Here is an 11,372-nt window from a genome sequence, read left to right as displayed (position 1 = left end):
GGTGGGGGGAAAGGGATTCTTTTTCCTTTTTTTTTTTTTTTTTTTTTTTTTTTTGTCTCCTCGAAGAAAGTCTTCTCAAGTTTAATGGTTATTTTTTTCTATATGTTTATTTTTACTGTATTTTATTGAATCATTTTTTTAATAGAAAATTTATTCGATTTGTGTTCATTTTTTTGCTAATTTTTTTATTTTGAGTAACATGAATCTTGGATATCTGTTTCAAAATCAGATTGTACATGGATGTTTTTTTTCTTTTTCTGAACAATGTAAGAATGAGTAACTTATTTGTCTTTTTATTACCACCTATATCTTACAAAAATTTGTGGAGTCTTTTTGTCTTTTCGTTAAAATTTTCATGTATGCAAAATCTGGTTTCTGTATGATAAACATTCGCGCGGCTATGGTAAATCTCACCAAAATCTGTACGATAGTGAACGTACATGCGGTGCCGATAACAATTTTACAGAGATACCGCATCTCGTGAACACAAAGATTCGTCATGTTTTGACATTAAAGAAGTTTTCCAATCCTTTTATCAAAAAGATAACCAAAAAATGGAGATTTGTTTGTGTAACTTAGAGGCAACCAAGAGCTTTTAATGTGATTCAATTGAAGTGTTTGTGATGATAATATTTAGATGGTATTTTCCCATTCAACATTACCGGCTGGCGTATGATTGATGAGACAACGAGTTGTAAGGACACACTAACTCAAAAACTTGAATGAAAGATGTGATTGAAACCCTAGTAATGTAGACTATAGTCATTGGTGTGACGATTTTATGTTGTACCTTTCCTTTATGATGTGGTGGAGTACCAACACAAGATGTCTCACACACGATACCTCTTTTTTTATTGGAATACTCGCCTACTCGGTTAAGGAGATAATTTTTTAGTCATTATTATCGAATTGTTCTCACTTTTGATATGGAATGTTCGACTAAGCAACACAGTTCTGTTAATGTGTACGTTTATAAGGTTAGATATAGATTCACATCGTTCTAAAATACTAATTCATACTATGATCCTCAAATAAAGGTACAATCTCCATATATCCCAATGAACTAACTCAAACTATGATTTTTACTATTCAATGCAAAAGACTCTCTTTTGTTTGTTTGTTTGACACGACTAAAACAAAAGTACCACTACTTAAATTAGATAAATGTAAAATCTCCAAAGTTTATGAAAAAGAATGTTCCAATCCAAACCATTATGCGAAACTCCAATGATGATGAGTCCAAGCTTTTTGCATTGCGGTTGCAACCTCTATGCCCCCAAAAGAACTATTTATTTGTTCCTTTATCATTCACGTTTGAAATAAGGTTTGATAAAATGGAGGAAAAAATAGTTGAAGATGGAGTTGATTACTTCAGGACACACTGACTTCACCAAGAAGAACCACTTGATCCAACTTGGTGTTTCTACGTATTCTTCTCCTCTACAAACACCTTGGAAAATTGCTTTCGCGCATCTACTAACTGGCTCCGATACTATAAAATCTGAACCGTGCTATTATAAAGAAAAGAAATACAAACACAAAACACGTAATTAACTTATTTTTATATAAATCTATTAATTTTTTTTGTTGAAAATTCTAGTTGGATGGAAAATGGTTTGTAAAAGCACTTACTCTTTTTATAATCTCAGGAGTTGTCATATCCGTGGAGATTAGTCCAGGAAAAACAATGGTTACTTTTATATCCGGATTGAGTTCAATTCTCAGTGCCTCATAAAATCCTAACAATGCTGCTTTGCTTGCCTACAACAATAATTATTAATTAATCAAGTAACATCGGCATTATCAAACTATTAATTAACTCAAAAAATTAATATTATTTAAGTATGTAACTAATACGTCACCAACGTGTGGCCGGTGGAGGTCTACATGTGAATTTGAATGGTGAAGATTCTTTTTGTAAACTAACATATTAGATGTCGTAATTTATAAGAAAAGCCAAACCTTTTTTATATATGTTACAATAAAACATAGGAAATAAGTATGAACATATTTCATAGTATATGTTAAGCAGAAGAAATCTTACAGAATAAATGGTTGCCACTGGGATAGCTATCTTTGCTGCAGCAGAAGCAATCACAACTATTTTTCCTTTACTTTTTCGTAGATGGAGAATTGCATAATAAGTGATGTATGTCGAGCCCCAGAAGTTGGTATCCTTTAACATATACAGAATTCAAGTAAATAATGTTTATATGTGGAGAAATAGAGCTTGATTAAGTCTTTTTTTTTTATTAAGTCATTTTTGCACGTAAACAACAAAATATTCCACATAATGTACGTATTTTAAGAAAATAGTCGTATGGATATATGATAAACATACATGTAATTTTAGTACAAAGGGCCTTTTACATGGAAATTCATAGGATATGCATGAATCATCGATTCACTTATGAAGTTTAAACCATCTAAGTCCGTATTTTGGTATGAGATAATATTTTCATTAATATATCACCATCCACATTTCAAAGCCGGTAAAATGCATGTTATTGATCAAGAAAAGGTTTTAAGTTACAAAGTTATAAAAGTGGTTATATCTATTTTTCCACATATGTATACATTTACTTTTGGAAGTGGTTAAATTTCATGTATATATATAATGATGAACTAAAATAAATTCAGGCATCCTTACTTAGTAAATTTTAACTTATATTTTAGTATATGACAACAATATGAATGTGTCTTCCATTAATAACTCACCATTATAGGATTAGCGTCTTGAATTTGGGAGAAATTCTCAAACAAAACAGTTTGAGATACACCAGCATTATTAATTAAATGGTCCACTGTCAAAATATAACAACTCGATTAGAATAACCCCAACATAAATTAAGTCTTAAATAAGGAACGTAAACATCATTAAAATCTTTATAAATTATTAAAAAAATTAATTGGGTCGAAACCTTATATCAAATTTGGGTAAATTAACTAATTTATTAAATACTAATACTTATAAAGATTATACTATATTGAATTATTGATGATAACTTGTTTTAAATATTTCCTGTTAGTTGTTATTTCATAGTACGTGTAAATTTCAGAGTTCTGTATTTGAGTACTCACCTTTTCCAAAATGACTTATCGTCTCACTGATGAACTTCATGCAATCATTAATCTTAGTAACATCACCAGGTATGATGATAACGTCCCGTGAACCTAACTTCCGTGATGTCTCTGCTACTATTTGTAAACGATCCTCTCGTCGAGCAACCAAAGCTAGATCTGCTCCTTTCTTCGCGTACTCGTATGCAACATGCTTTTTATTTCAGCGAAGAAAAAAAAATATTAACCCAAACATGTCAGTTCAGAAGTGATCCCAAAAGAAAAAAATATATTCTGTGTAAATCCTAAAGTCAAAACCTAACCTCTCCGATGCCGGAGGAAGCTCCAGTGATGAGAACTACTTTTCCAGCGACATTTTCAACGCAAAGATGCTTACGAACACAATTTAGAAGTTTGATAAAAAGATAGATTGGGTAGAAGAGGAAAAGGAAAATGATGGTAAGAGGAGGCAGAAGAATATTGAGAATGATGTGAAGCATATCCATGTTGTTTGCAAGAGAACACCTTCCTACTTGACCTTTGCCAGTGATTAAGAAAAAACAAAACAAAATGTTGATTGATTTCTAAGGCTTTCTCGTGGAAGTCGCCCACTTATCGGTAGCCCAATACTACAAGACAAAACACTATGTCAGTGAAATATGCGGGAGCTATTGGAATTTAATACATTTTTTCGTCAACATTAAACAAAAATATTTGAAGATCACGATCTATACTGATGCAGCAGCATCTAGGAGCTCCAACGACTCTTTTCCATATTTGAGTTTAATATTTCTTTTGGTTTATTTTCTCACTATTGATGTTTTCAGTTAAAATTAAGACTTTTAAAGCTCTACATATAGAGTTGCTTTGTAACTTATATTTTCAAAAATTAATAAACTAGTTTTTAATTCGTCTTCTTCGAAAAGTTTTAAACGAGTTTCGATTAAATTCATCTTTTTCAAGTTGCGGGTCTTTACTGAAATCCCTAAATTAAACTGAGTTCATGTTCTTACCGCGCCATCATATAAGCCATCATATACGAATAACAATCATAATTTATTTATAATACTTACTAGAAGGTTACAGTTCGTGTCACTATATAAATCAGACGTCGCTGCATGGATTAATTATTTAATACATGAAACAAAAATATATATTACTAACATGAGACGCGTTGCATCACCACAGATCGATTTCTACTTAAGAAAATTGGACCATTATCATATAATTAAATCAAATGATGATAGTTGTATTGATGTAATATTATTATTGGAAAGGAATTTCCGTGATTAATATCTATATATAGTAGTTTAAATTTAGAGGTTTGACTCGAGATTGTTTTCTTTCTAGAAGATTATATTGATAGATCTCATAGATCCATCCAATTTCAACCAACATATTACTCATAAATTAGAATAAAACTGGCGAGTTCTCAAAATACTAAAACCAAAAGCCAACATAAAAGACTGATCATTTTCTAGAACCAAAACCTAGCAGATAAAAGATCTATTCCTAGAACGAAACAAGAAAACTCTACAATTACGACTGTTAACAAATTTTGGATAGTTCTATTTTATTTAGTAAAGAGTATTCTATAAATTTTATTATTATTTGGAAACGTATTGTTAACATATAAAATATTTTTTAATTAATTCATATTATATATTTTGTATAAAAGAACGTGAAGACATCTAAACCCACGCGAACGTATTGTAGACGCTATAGGGCGACGCCGAGAAGCGCTGCTATGTAGCGTAATATTAAACACTCAACGCTACGCTAAGTGTCATCTGTGTGTGGTATCGTACTCCTTCACATCATCTTTTGCACACATACGTAAAAGTCACATTTTAAAATGCAAATATATAATACATAAGCCTATATATAGATACTGATACATACATATATTCTCTAGCTACCTCACATCTATGTTGTGACTGGTGCATAAATATTTGCGCACACACACACATAGTTCAATTCAAGCATTACATCCAGGTCTTCAAGAAAATGGCTTCTCTCGTGTTATTAACATTTTCACTCCTTTTTGCAACTTTCTCTTCTCCTCTTGTAGATGCTTTTAATTATAGTAATGATTCCACCTTCGCCGCGCCAGCACCAAACCCTATTGATGCTTTTAATTATAGTGATGGTAATTACACCCTCGGGGCGCCAGCACTAAATCCTATTGATGCTTGCTGGCGAAGAGACGCTAAATGGTCGACTAACCGTCAAGCCCTGGCCAGATGCGCGGTAGGGTTCGGGAAAGCCGCGTTAGGGGGCAGCAAAGGGCCTATCTACGTGGTTACAAGCCCAGCAGATGACGTTGGAAAGCCTAAACCCGGAACCTTAAGGTTTGGGGCGACCCAACCTAACCCACTATGGATCACATTCGCACGTGACATGGTCATAAGGTTGAGAACCGAGCTCGAAGTGAAGAGCCACAAGACGATAGACGGGAGGGGAGTAAAAGTTGATATTGGTAACGGACCATGCATTTCGATCAAACGTGCGAGCAATGTCATTATACATGGGATAACTGTCCATGATTGTAGATTGAGCAAAGGGTTTGACGGTGACGGAATCCGCGTGTTTCAATCTAGAAATGTTTGGATCGATCATTGTCACTTATCTCGGTGTCAAGATGGTTTGATCGATGTGGTTACATCTTCTACGGCTGTCACTATTTCTAATAATCGTTTAATAAATCACCAGAAAGTAAGTATATACACACCTTTTTACATGAAATTGTAACTTTAAAACATACCGAGCATTGATGAAATGTTATTACGAAGGCGATGTTGCTCGGACATTCTGACAACCATATGGCTGATAAGAATATGAAAGTTACAGTTGCATTTAATGTATTTGGACCGGGTCTCACTGAGAGAATGCCTAGGTACGTATGAAAGTATTAAATATATGTATTTCTTATGATAAATATAAATTATGATTAGTAGATTAGAAAATGCTGACGTGGCTATGTGAATGATGACATTGCAGGGTGAGAAGAGGGTATGCGCATGTAGCAAACAATATGTACAACAAATGGAATCTGTATGCGATTGGAGGAAGTGCTGATCCTACTATCTTTAGTGAATCCAACCACTTCGTCGCTCCTGACAGAAAAGAACACAAAGAGGTTTCTTAATTTAGAATTATCATCATCATCATCAACCAAGTCTTTAATATGATTTTTCTAGGCTTATTAATATAGTCTCAATATCAACCGATTCTAAGTTCCAAAGAATGTATAAATACTCAAAATTATGTTGCAGTTCTTCTAATACACGTTTTGTATAATATTAAGGTGACAAAGAGAATGGATAAAAGTCCTGCCGCGAAAAATTGGAAATGGAGTACGAATAAGGACGTTTTCATCAACGGAGCTTTCTTCACGCCGTCTGGTGGACCGGGCGTTCCGCCGCCGTACGCAGCTGGAGAACGATTTCCAGTGGCCCCGGGGGCTCAAGTCCCTGCTCTTACTGCCTCGGCCGGTCCTCTCCGTTGCGCACCCGGCAGGGCTTGCTAATCAATTGATCACCTTGAATCAAAGTCCTCCTAAAATATATATATGCGTATGTCATATAATATTTCAGGTCAAGTTATTTATTTGTATGTATCCTGAACTTAATTAGCGTTGTTTAAAAATACCAAATAAACCAACCTTGTAGTATAAATCAATTGTATGGAAAGATAATAATGACTCTTTGGATACTTAGAAGGACTATGCTTGTTCTGATGTCATTTTCATGCGTTTGGTTTGAGAATTTCCAGTTCTTGAATTAAGCATAAAAGATTTTGTCGTCCTTTCATTGGTGCTTCTGACTCAACCATCTCCTTCAGCTTCTCTAGAGTTGAAATGAGAAAATGACTTATTTCATCAAAAACATAATCCAATTCAATTCATCAATGGCCTTTGGATGTTTTTGCTTTTTCAGTGTCGTATGCATTTTTGAAAGACTTCCATAGAGCTCTAAATCTACATCAGTAATAATCTGTTAACAGTGCGCTAAATCTTAAAAGTCGCAACTAATAAAACAATGGTCTCATGAAGGTTCAGAACCACAATTTTAATTACATAGAGATTCAATTTTAATTTTGAGAGCATTGTACATCTAAAACGATGAACCCATAGATCTAGGTGAAAGAAAAATCTACTGCCCATTTTGATATTCTTCTTGTTACCGACCGCTACGGTTAAAATTCTCACACTCCTGTCTTGATCCTGTTCTAAACATTCCGTGAATCTTCGAGCGAGATTGTTGTTAATTTTGTTGTTCTTGATCTTGTGATCCTCCTCTTGTCTAATTCCAAGAGCTGCTTGCCTCTTTTTCCTGCTCTTGATCCCACACACGCAAAAGGTACAATGACTGCAATAACAAACTTTTATCAGAAAAGTGAAGCTAATCACCATTTAACCTTTTCCTACTTTAAAAACCCCTTGATCCGTCAGTAATAACTAATAACACTCCAGACATAGGAATCAGCGAAACTACAAAACAGTAACATAAGGAGCAACAAGCTATTATATTCTTTGACTCTTTAACCCATATTTAAGTGTTCACAAGAGCTTTACACTATCCTAGATGATGTGATCACAATTATAAAGCAAAACTTATCCTGCAACAGACAAGATCAACCCCCACATTTAAGTAGCCTTATTTTCTTACGACAGAAAACCACAAATCATTGTTAGTTTTACTTGATCGGGATCATAATCTTACCTTAGGAGTATGAGAGTTATTGGTTTGAATCCACCTGGCGATTGCGGCTGCATCATTACCACCAGGTGGTAAATGTCTCGGCTTCCTCTTTCAATCCTTCTAGACCCACCGTGATAATCCTTGAATATCAAAAGTGCTCTCATTGAGAATTTTAAGTGGTCATTTGAAAGAGAGCTAGCAAATATATATATATATTAAAGGAAAAGCGATCGACGACAGAAGATGGGGTCACTGGAAGCTTACTTGATCTGGTCAGGAGACTGACGAGACGGCAAATCAAACCAAGCTTCACATACAGAAGCCTGCGTTACAGAACAAATATTAGAAAACGTAAACACGAGAAAGCCTTCTAAAAACTGATGAGCTGATCAACATTGCAACCTGGTCCTCTTTCCAGCAGTGATGATCGAGATTGTCCAGCAAGCTTCCTTTTTAATGCTCTTGTTATGGTTGTGAGTCAGAAGGCTCAAAAGGCTAAGGAGTGCATCATGACTAAATCTACATACTGCAAAAAAAAAAAAAGAAAAAAAAAAGGAAATTATGAACACATAGATCTAGGAGAGGAGAGGCAGGGAACCAGACATAATGGTTGCATTATTTGAGAACTAGAGCATCTATGTAAGAAACATGCATGATACTATGGTTGACCGAATTTTGGAAGAAATGATAGATCCAATTCTAGAGGCACACCTAACATTCTAAAGGGTGCTTTAGTCTGACGAGTGGCAGGATGCTATGCGAGTAACATTTTGACAACCAAAGGTCATTATCGAAAGTGTTCACATTCAGTGGCTATGCCGGTGATGAAATGACTGAAACTATACAAGAACAAGCATACCTGTGTCTGTGCATCATCTCCAGTGACGATGTTACCAATAATACTAGGAAGAGCAGGAACAAGAGACGGATGCCTACAGCAAAGCCCAAAACCCAATGATACTCATTAACACATGATCATGCACGAAATCAGTTTAAAAAAAAACACTCACAGATTGGATTTTGTCATTGGTTCCATCAGAAAGATAAGAGAGGGCCCAACAAGCATCCGCAAACACTTTCTCATCAGTCAACGAACCTGGTCTTACTGATGAGAAAGTGTTTGCGGATCTACATAGCGGATCCAACAAACCTGAAGCTGTGGATAGTCTTCCCTTTAGTGAGAAATTCCAGTAACCGAGGGCATCTATCACTTAGAGGATTACGCTCTGCCAAACATGGATTCATTTTAAGAAATTGTCGAATCTAGTGCAAACACAATACATATGTAGCCCCCAAAGAAAAAAAAAATTACCTACGGAAAGCAGTTTCCTGAACTGAATGGTCGCTTCAAGCTGTTCTAGCGAACCTCAATCCTAGCGATGGGTCTCTGGGACATGGCTAACTGCTAATCTCCTCTGCTTCGTCCCTGGTGAATGAAAGAGCCTACTACTACGTATATCCACATATAGCAAAGTGTATGTATAATAGACTCAGGCGGTTATATATATATATATATATATATATATATAGAGAGAGAGAGAGAGAGGCTAAATGTTTATAATATTTGATAGGCAAAAAGCAAACAAGTTATAAAACCCTAAAATACTTCAACATCCGCGTGTTACAAAACACTAAAATCAACCAAAAGAAACTATCTCTTATTCTCCTTCCTCTCATCACCTCCTTGGAAAGAGAGAACGCTGATACTTCAACATCCTCTCCTCCTCTCGCTGCAAGCTGGACTTACCACCAGCCCCTTTAACCAAAAAAAAACAAACTTTATACAAAAACCAAACATCTAAATTATAAAATTTGTTTTTTTTTAATATTATTTTACCTACACGGTTGAGCCAAGTGGGCAGAAGTCTTGGAGGAGGAGGCGGCGGTGTTATCCCCGATTCTTCAGTCTTGACGGCCTTCTTCTTCTTCTTCAGATATTCTCTCAAGGCTCTAGATAAAGCCACCTCCTCTGCATATAAAAATAAATAAATACATTAAATTAAACCTAGCTTTAGCTAATATATAATTTATAAAACTTTACCCAAGGCTTTCAGAAGCATCAAGATCTCGGGTTGTGGTTGTGGTGGTGGTGGCTGCTCAGTCTCATTCACCCCTTTTTCCGCCCTTTCAATGAGTTTAGACACCTCTAGTTTGAGTCCGTAATAACCGGCAACACTGACCATGACAGCTGCACCAAGGTCAGCAACTTTCTCTGAAGATTCTTCAACTGAATACAGCTTATTCATCACAGAAGAACCTTTCATACCCACGGCTGAAAGGAGTCGAGCCTTGCAGTGTTGTGTTTTTGTTGCAGTCCACAACACTGTCCTTCCAAGCCCTGGGTATCGTTTGATGCCTAGCCTGAGTATCCACTTGAACTGAGTGCTGAATATCCCTACCATCAATTTTCTTAATCCCTCTACAGGAGAATCAGGAACCTGTGAAAGATCAGAACTGAGTGCCTAATATTGTTTAAAGAAGAGATGAGAATTATTATGAGGATAGAGATGTAACCGTAATCCCAAATTCCACATCAAGCTTCTTTTTCTCAGAACATAATCATAAAATGGAAGGGAATCAATTGGTAGCCAAGCTTATTTGAACTGTAAGCACAAAGCTATGTACCTGAGTTAGCGGATGCACACAGGCTGGAACGAGACCCTCCCTACAGGCCAGCATATTAGAAGAATTTAACAGAGCAGGCAAAGCTTTCAAAGGATTTTTACTCCATAGATCCTCTTGGCGATGGAAACAGCATAGTCTTTTCAGAACATTTTTGCTGTGTATCAGAAGAACCTTAGTCAGATTTTCCCATGTTGAAAAAAAGATATAATAAGAATCCTAAGTAAATGAAAACAGACTTGTTGATTTGGAAATATACTATATGAAAAGGTTTTCAAAGTACCTATTTTCTTCCAAATCCTGGTCAAAGATTTCTCTCGGGATGGAATCAAAAATGCTCTTCACCTGCCAGCAACGAAACATCTTCGTAAGTAACCGCACCGATTATCATAACCGTGGCTAATTTTTAAAAACACCAGAAACCTTTTTATAAAAAAAAAAAAAAAAGGAAGAAGAAGAAGAACCAGGAGACAGGGAGGAAGCTGGGTCTGGTACTGAGAACGGAGTTGATGAAGAGGGGAGAGGAGGATCCCGAGATTGGCGTTTGGTTTTTGAGTGTAAGAAGAAGACATGTTGCAATATGTCTGAGCTCGGAGCCCTAGAATCCGAGAGAGAAAAGAGGGTTTTCTTTTCTGTCTTGGGACTAGCGTTTCCTCTCTCGTACGGAAGCAAAGAAAACAAATGGGAGGGATGGCTGAAGGGGCAATTAGGTAAATATGGATGCATGTAGGGGTGTGAGGGGGACAGAAAACAGGAGATCTCTTTTACGATCTCATCATGATTTTTTTTTGTTTTACCATAGTTTAGTTTTTATTTCTGATCAAACCATAGTCCACTAGTTAGCTAATATACATGTGTGGAGTATTTATTTACTTTGGATCATAAATGTTACAACTCAAAACTTTCAACACAAACCAGATGAAAAAAGATTGTTGTTTTGTATTTTACGCTAACAAGGATTTCAACTTTTCTTCCAGCTTAACGCAC

General features: G+C 35.6%; 3 protein-coding genes and 1 long non-coding RNA gene across 4 annotated transcripts; 1 reads left to right on the top strand and 3 right to left on the bottom strand.

Annotated features, from left to right (window-relative positions):
- Positions 1–1,220: 1,220 nt before the first annotated feature.
- Positions 1,221–3,579, bottom strand: LOC106305243 (11-beta-hydroxysteroid dehydrogenase-like 3). Its single transcript, XM_013741620.1, has 6 exons — positions 3,384–3,579; positions 3,082–3,274; positions 2,719–2,804; positions 2,045–2,176; positions 1,633–1,761; positions 1,221–1,511 (listed from the first exon to the last, which is right to left on the bottom strand). The coding sequence occupies exons 1-6, from the start codon at positions 3,564–3,566 to the stop codon at positions 1,305–1,307; spliced, it is 930 nt and encodes a 309-aa protein (XP_013597074.1). The 5' UTR covers positions 3,567–3,579; the 3' UTR covers positions 1,221–1,304.
- A 1,387-nt stretch (positions 3,580–4,966) lies between these two features.
- On the top strand, positions 4,967–6,804 carry LOC106304927 (probable pectate lyase 4). The gene is made up of 4 exons (XM_013741313.1): positions 4,967–5,775; positions 5,853–5,956; positions 6,061–6,199; positions 6,368–6,804. The coding sequence occupies exons 1-4, from the start codon at positions 5,068–5,070 to the stop codon at positions 6,587–6,589; spliced, it is 1,173 nt and encodes a 390-aa protein (XP_013596767.1). The 5' UTR covers positions 4,967–5,067; the 3' UTR covers positions 6,590–6,804.
- Positions 6,805–7,394: 590 nt separating this feature from the next.
- LOC106304929 lies at positions 7,395–8,847 on the bottom strand. Its single transcript, XR_001262871.1, has 6 exons — positions 8,774–8,847; positions 8,623–8,695; positions 8,166–8,289; positions 8,028–8,086; positions 7,785–7,903; positions 7,395–7,430 (listed from the first exon to the last, which is right to left on the bottom strand). It is a non-coding gene; the product is annotated as an uncharacterized LOC106304929 (long non-coding RNA).
- Positions 8,848–9,349: 502 nt separating this feature from the next.
- Positions 9,350–11,003, bottom strand: LOC106304928. The gene is made up of 6 exons (XM_013741314.1): positions 10,850–11,003; positions 10,669–10,730; positions 10,389–10,542; positions 9,805–10,201; positions 9,601–9,732; positions 9,350–9,519 (listed from the first exon to the last, which is right to left on the bottom strand). Exons 1-6 carry the CDS (start codon positions 10,955–10,957, stop codon positions 9,440–9,442), a joined length of 933 nt encoding a protein of 310 aa, XP_013596768.1. The 5' UTR covers positions 10,958–11,003; the 3' UTR covers positions 9,350–9,439.
- Positions 11,004–11,372: the final 369 nt, after the last annotated feature.

This window comes from Brassica oleracea, chromosome C7 (genome assembly GCF_000695525.1).
Source record: "Brassica oleracea var. oleracea cultivar TO1000 chromosome C7, BOL, whole genome shotgun sequence".
NCBI lineage: Eukaryota > Viridiplantae > Streptophyta > Magnoliopsida > Brassicales > Brassicaceae > Brassica > Brassica oleracea.
The sequence above is the reverse complement of the archived record's forward strand: the minus strand, read 5'-3'. Positions and strand labels throughout refer to the sequence as shown.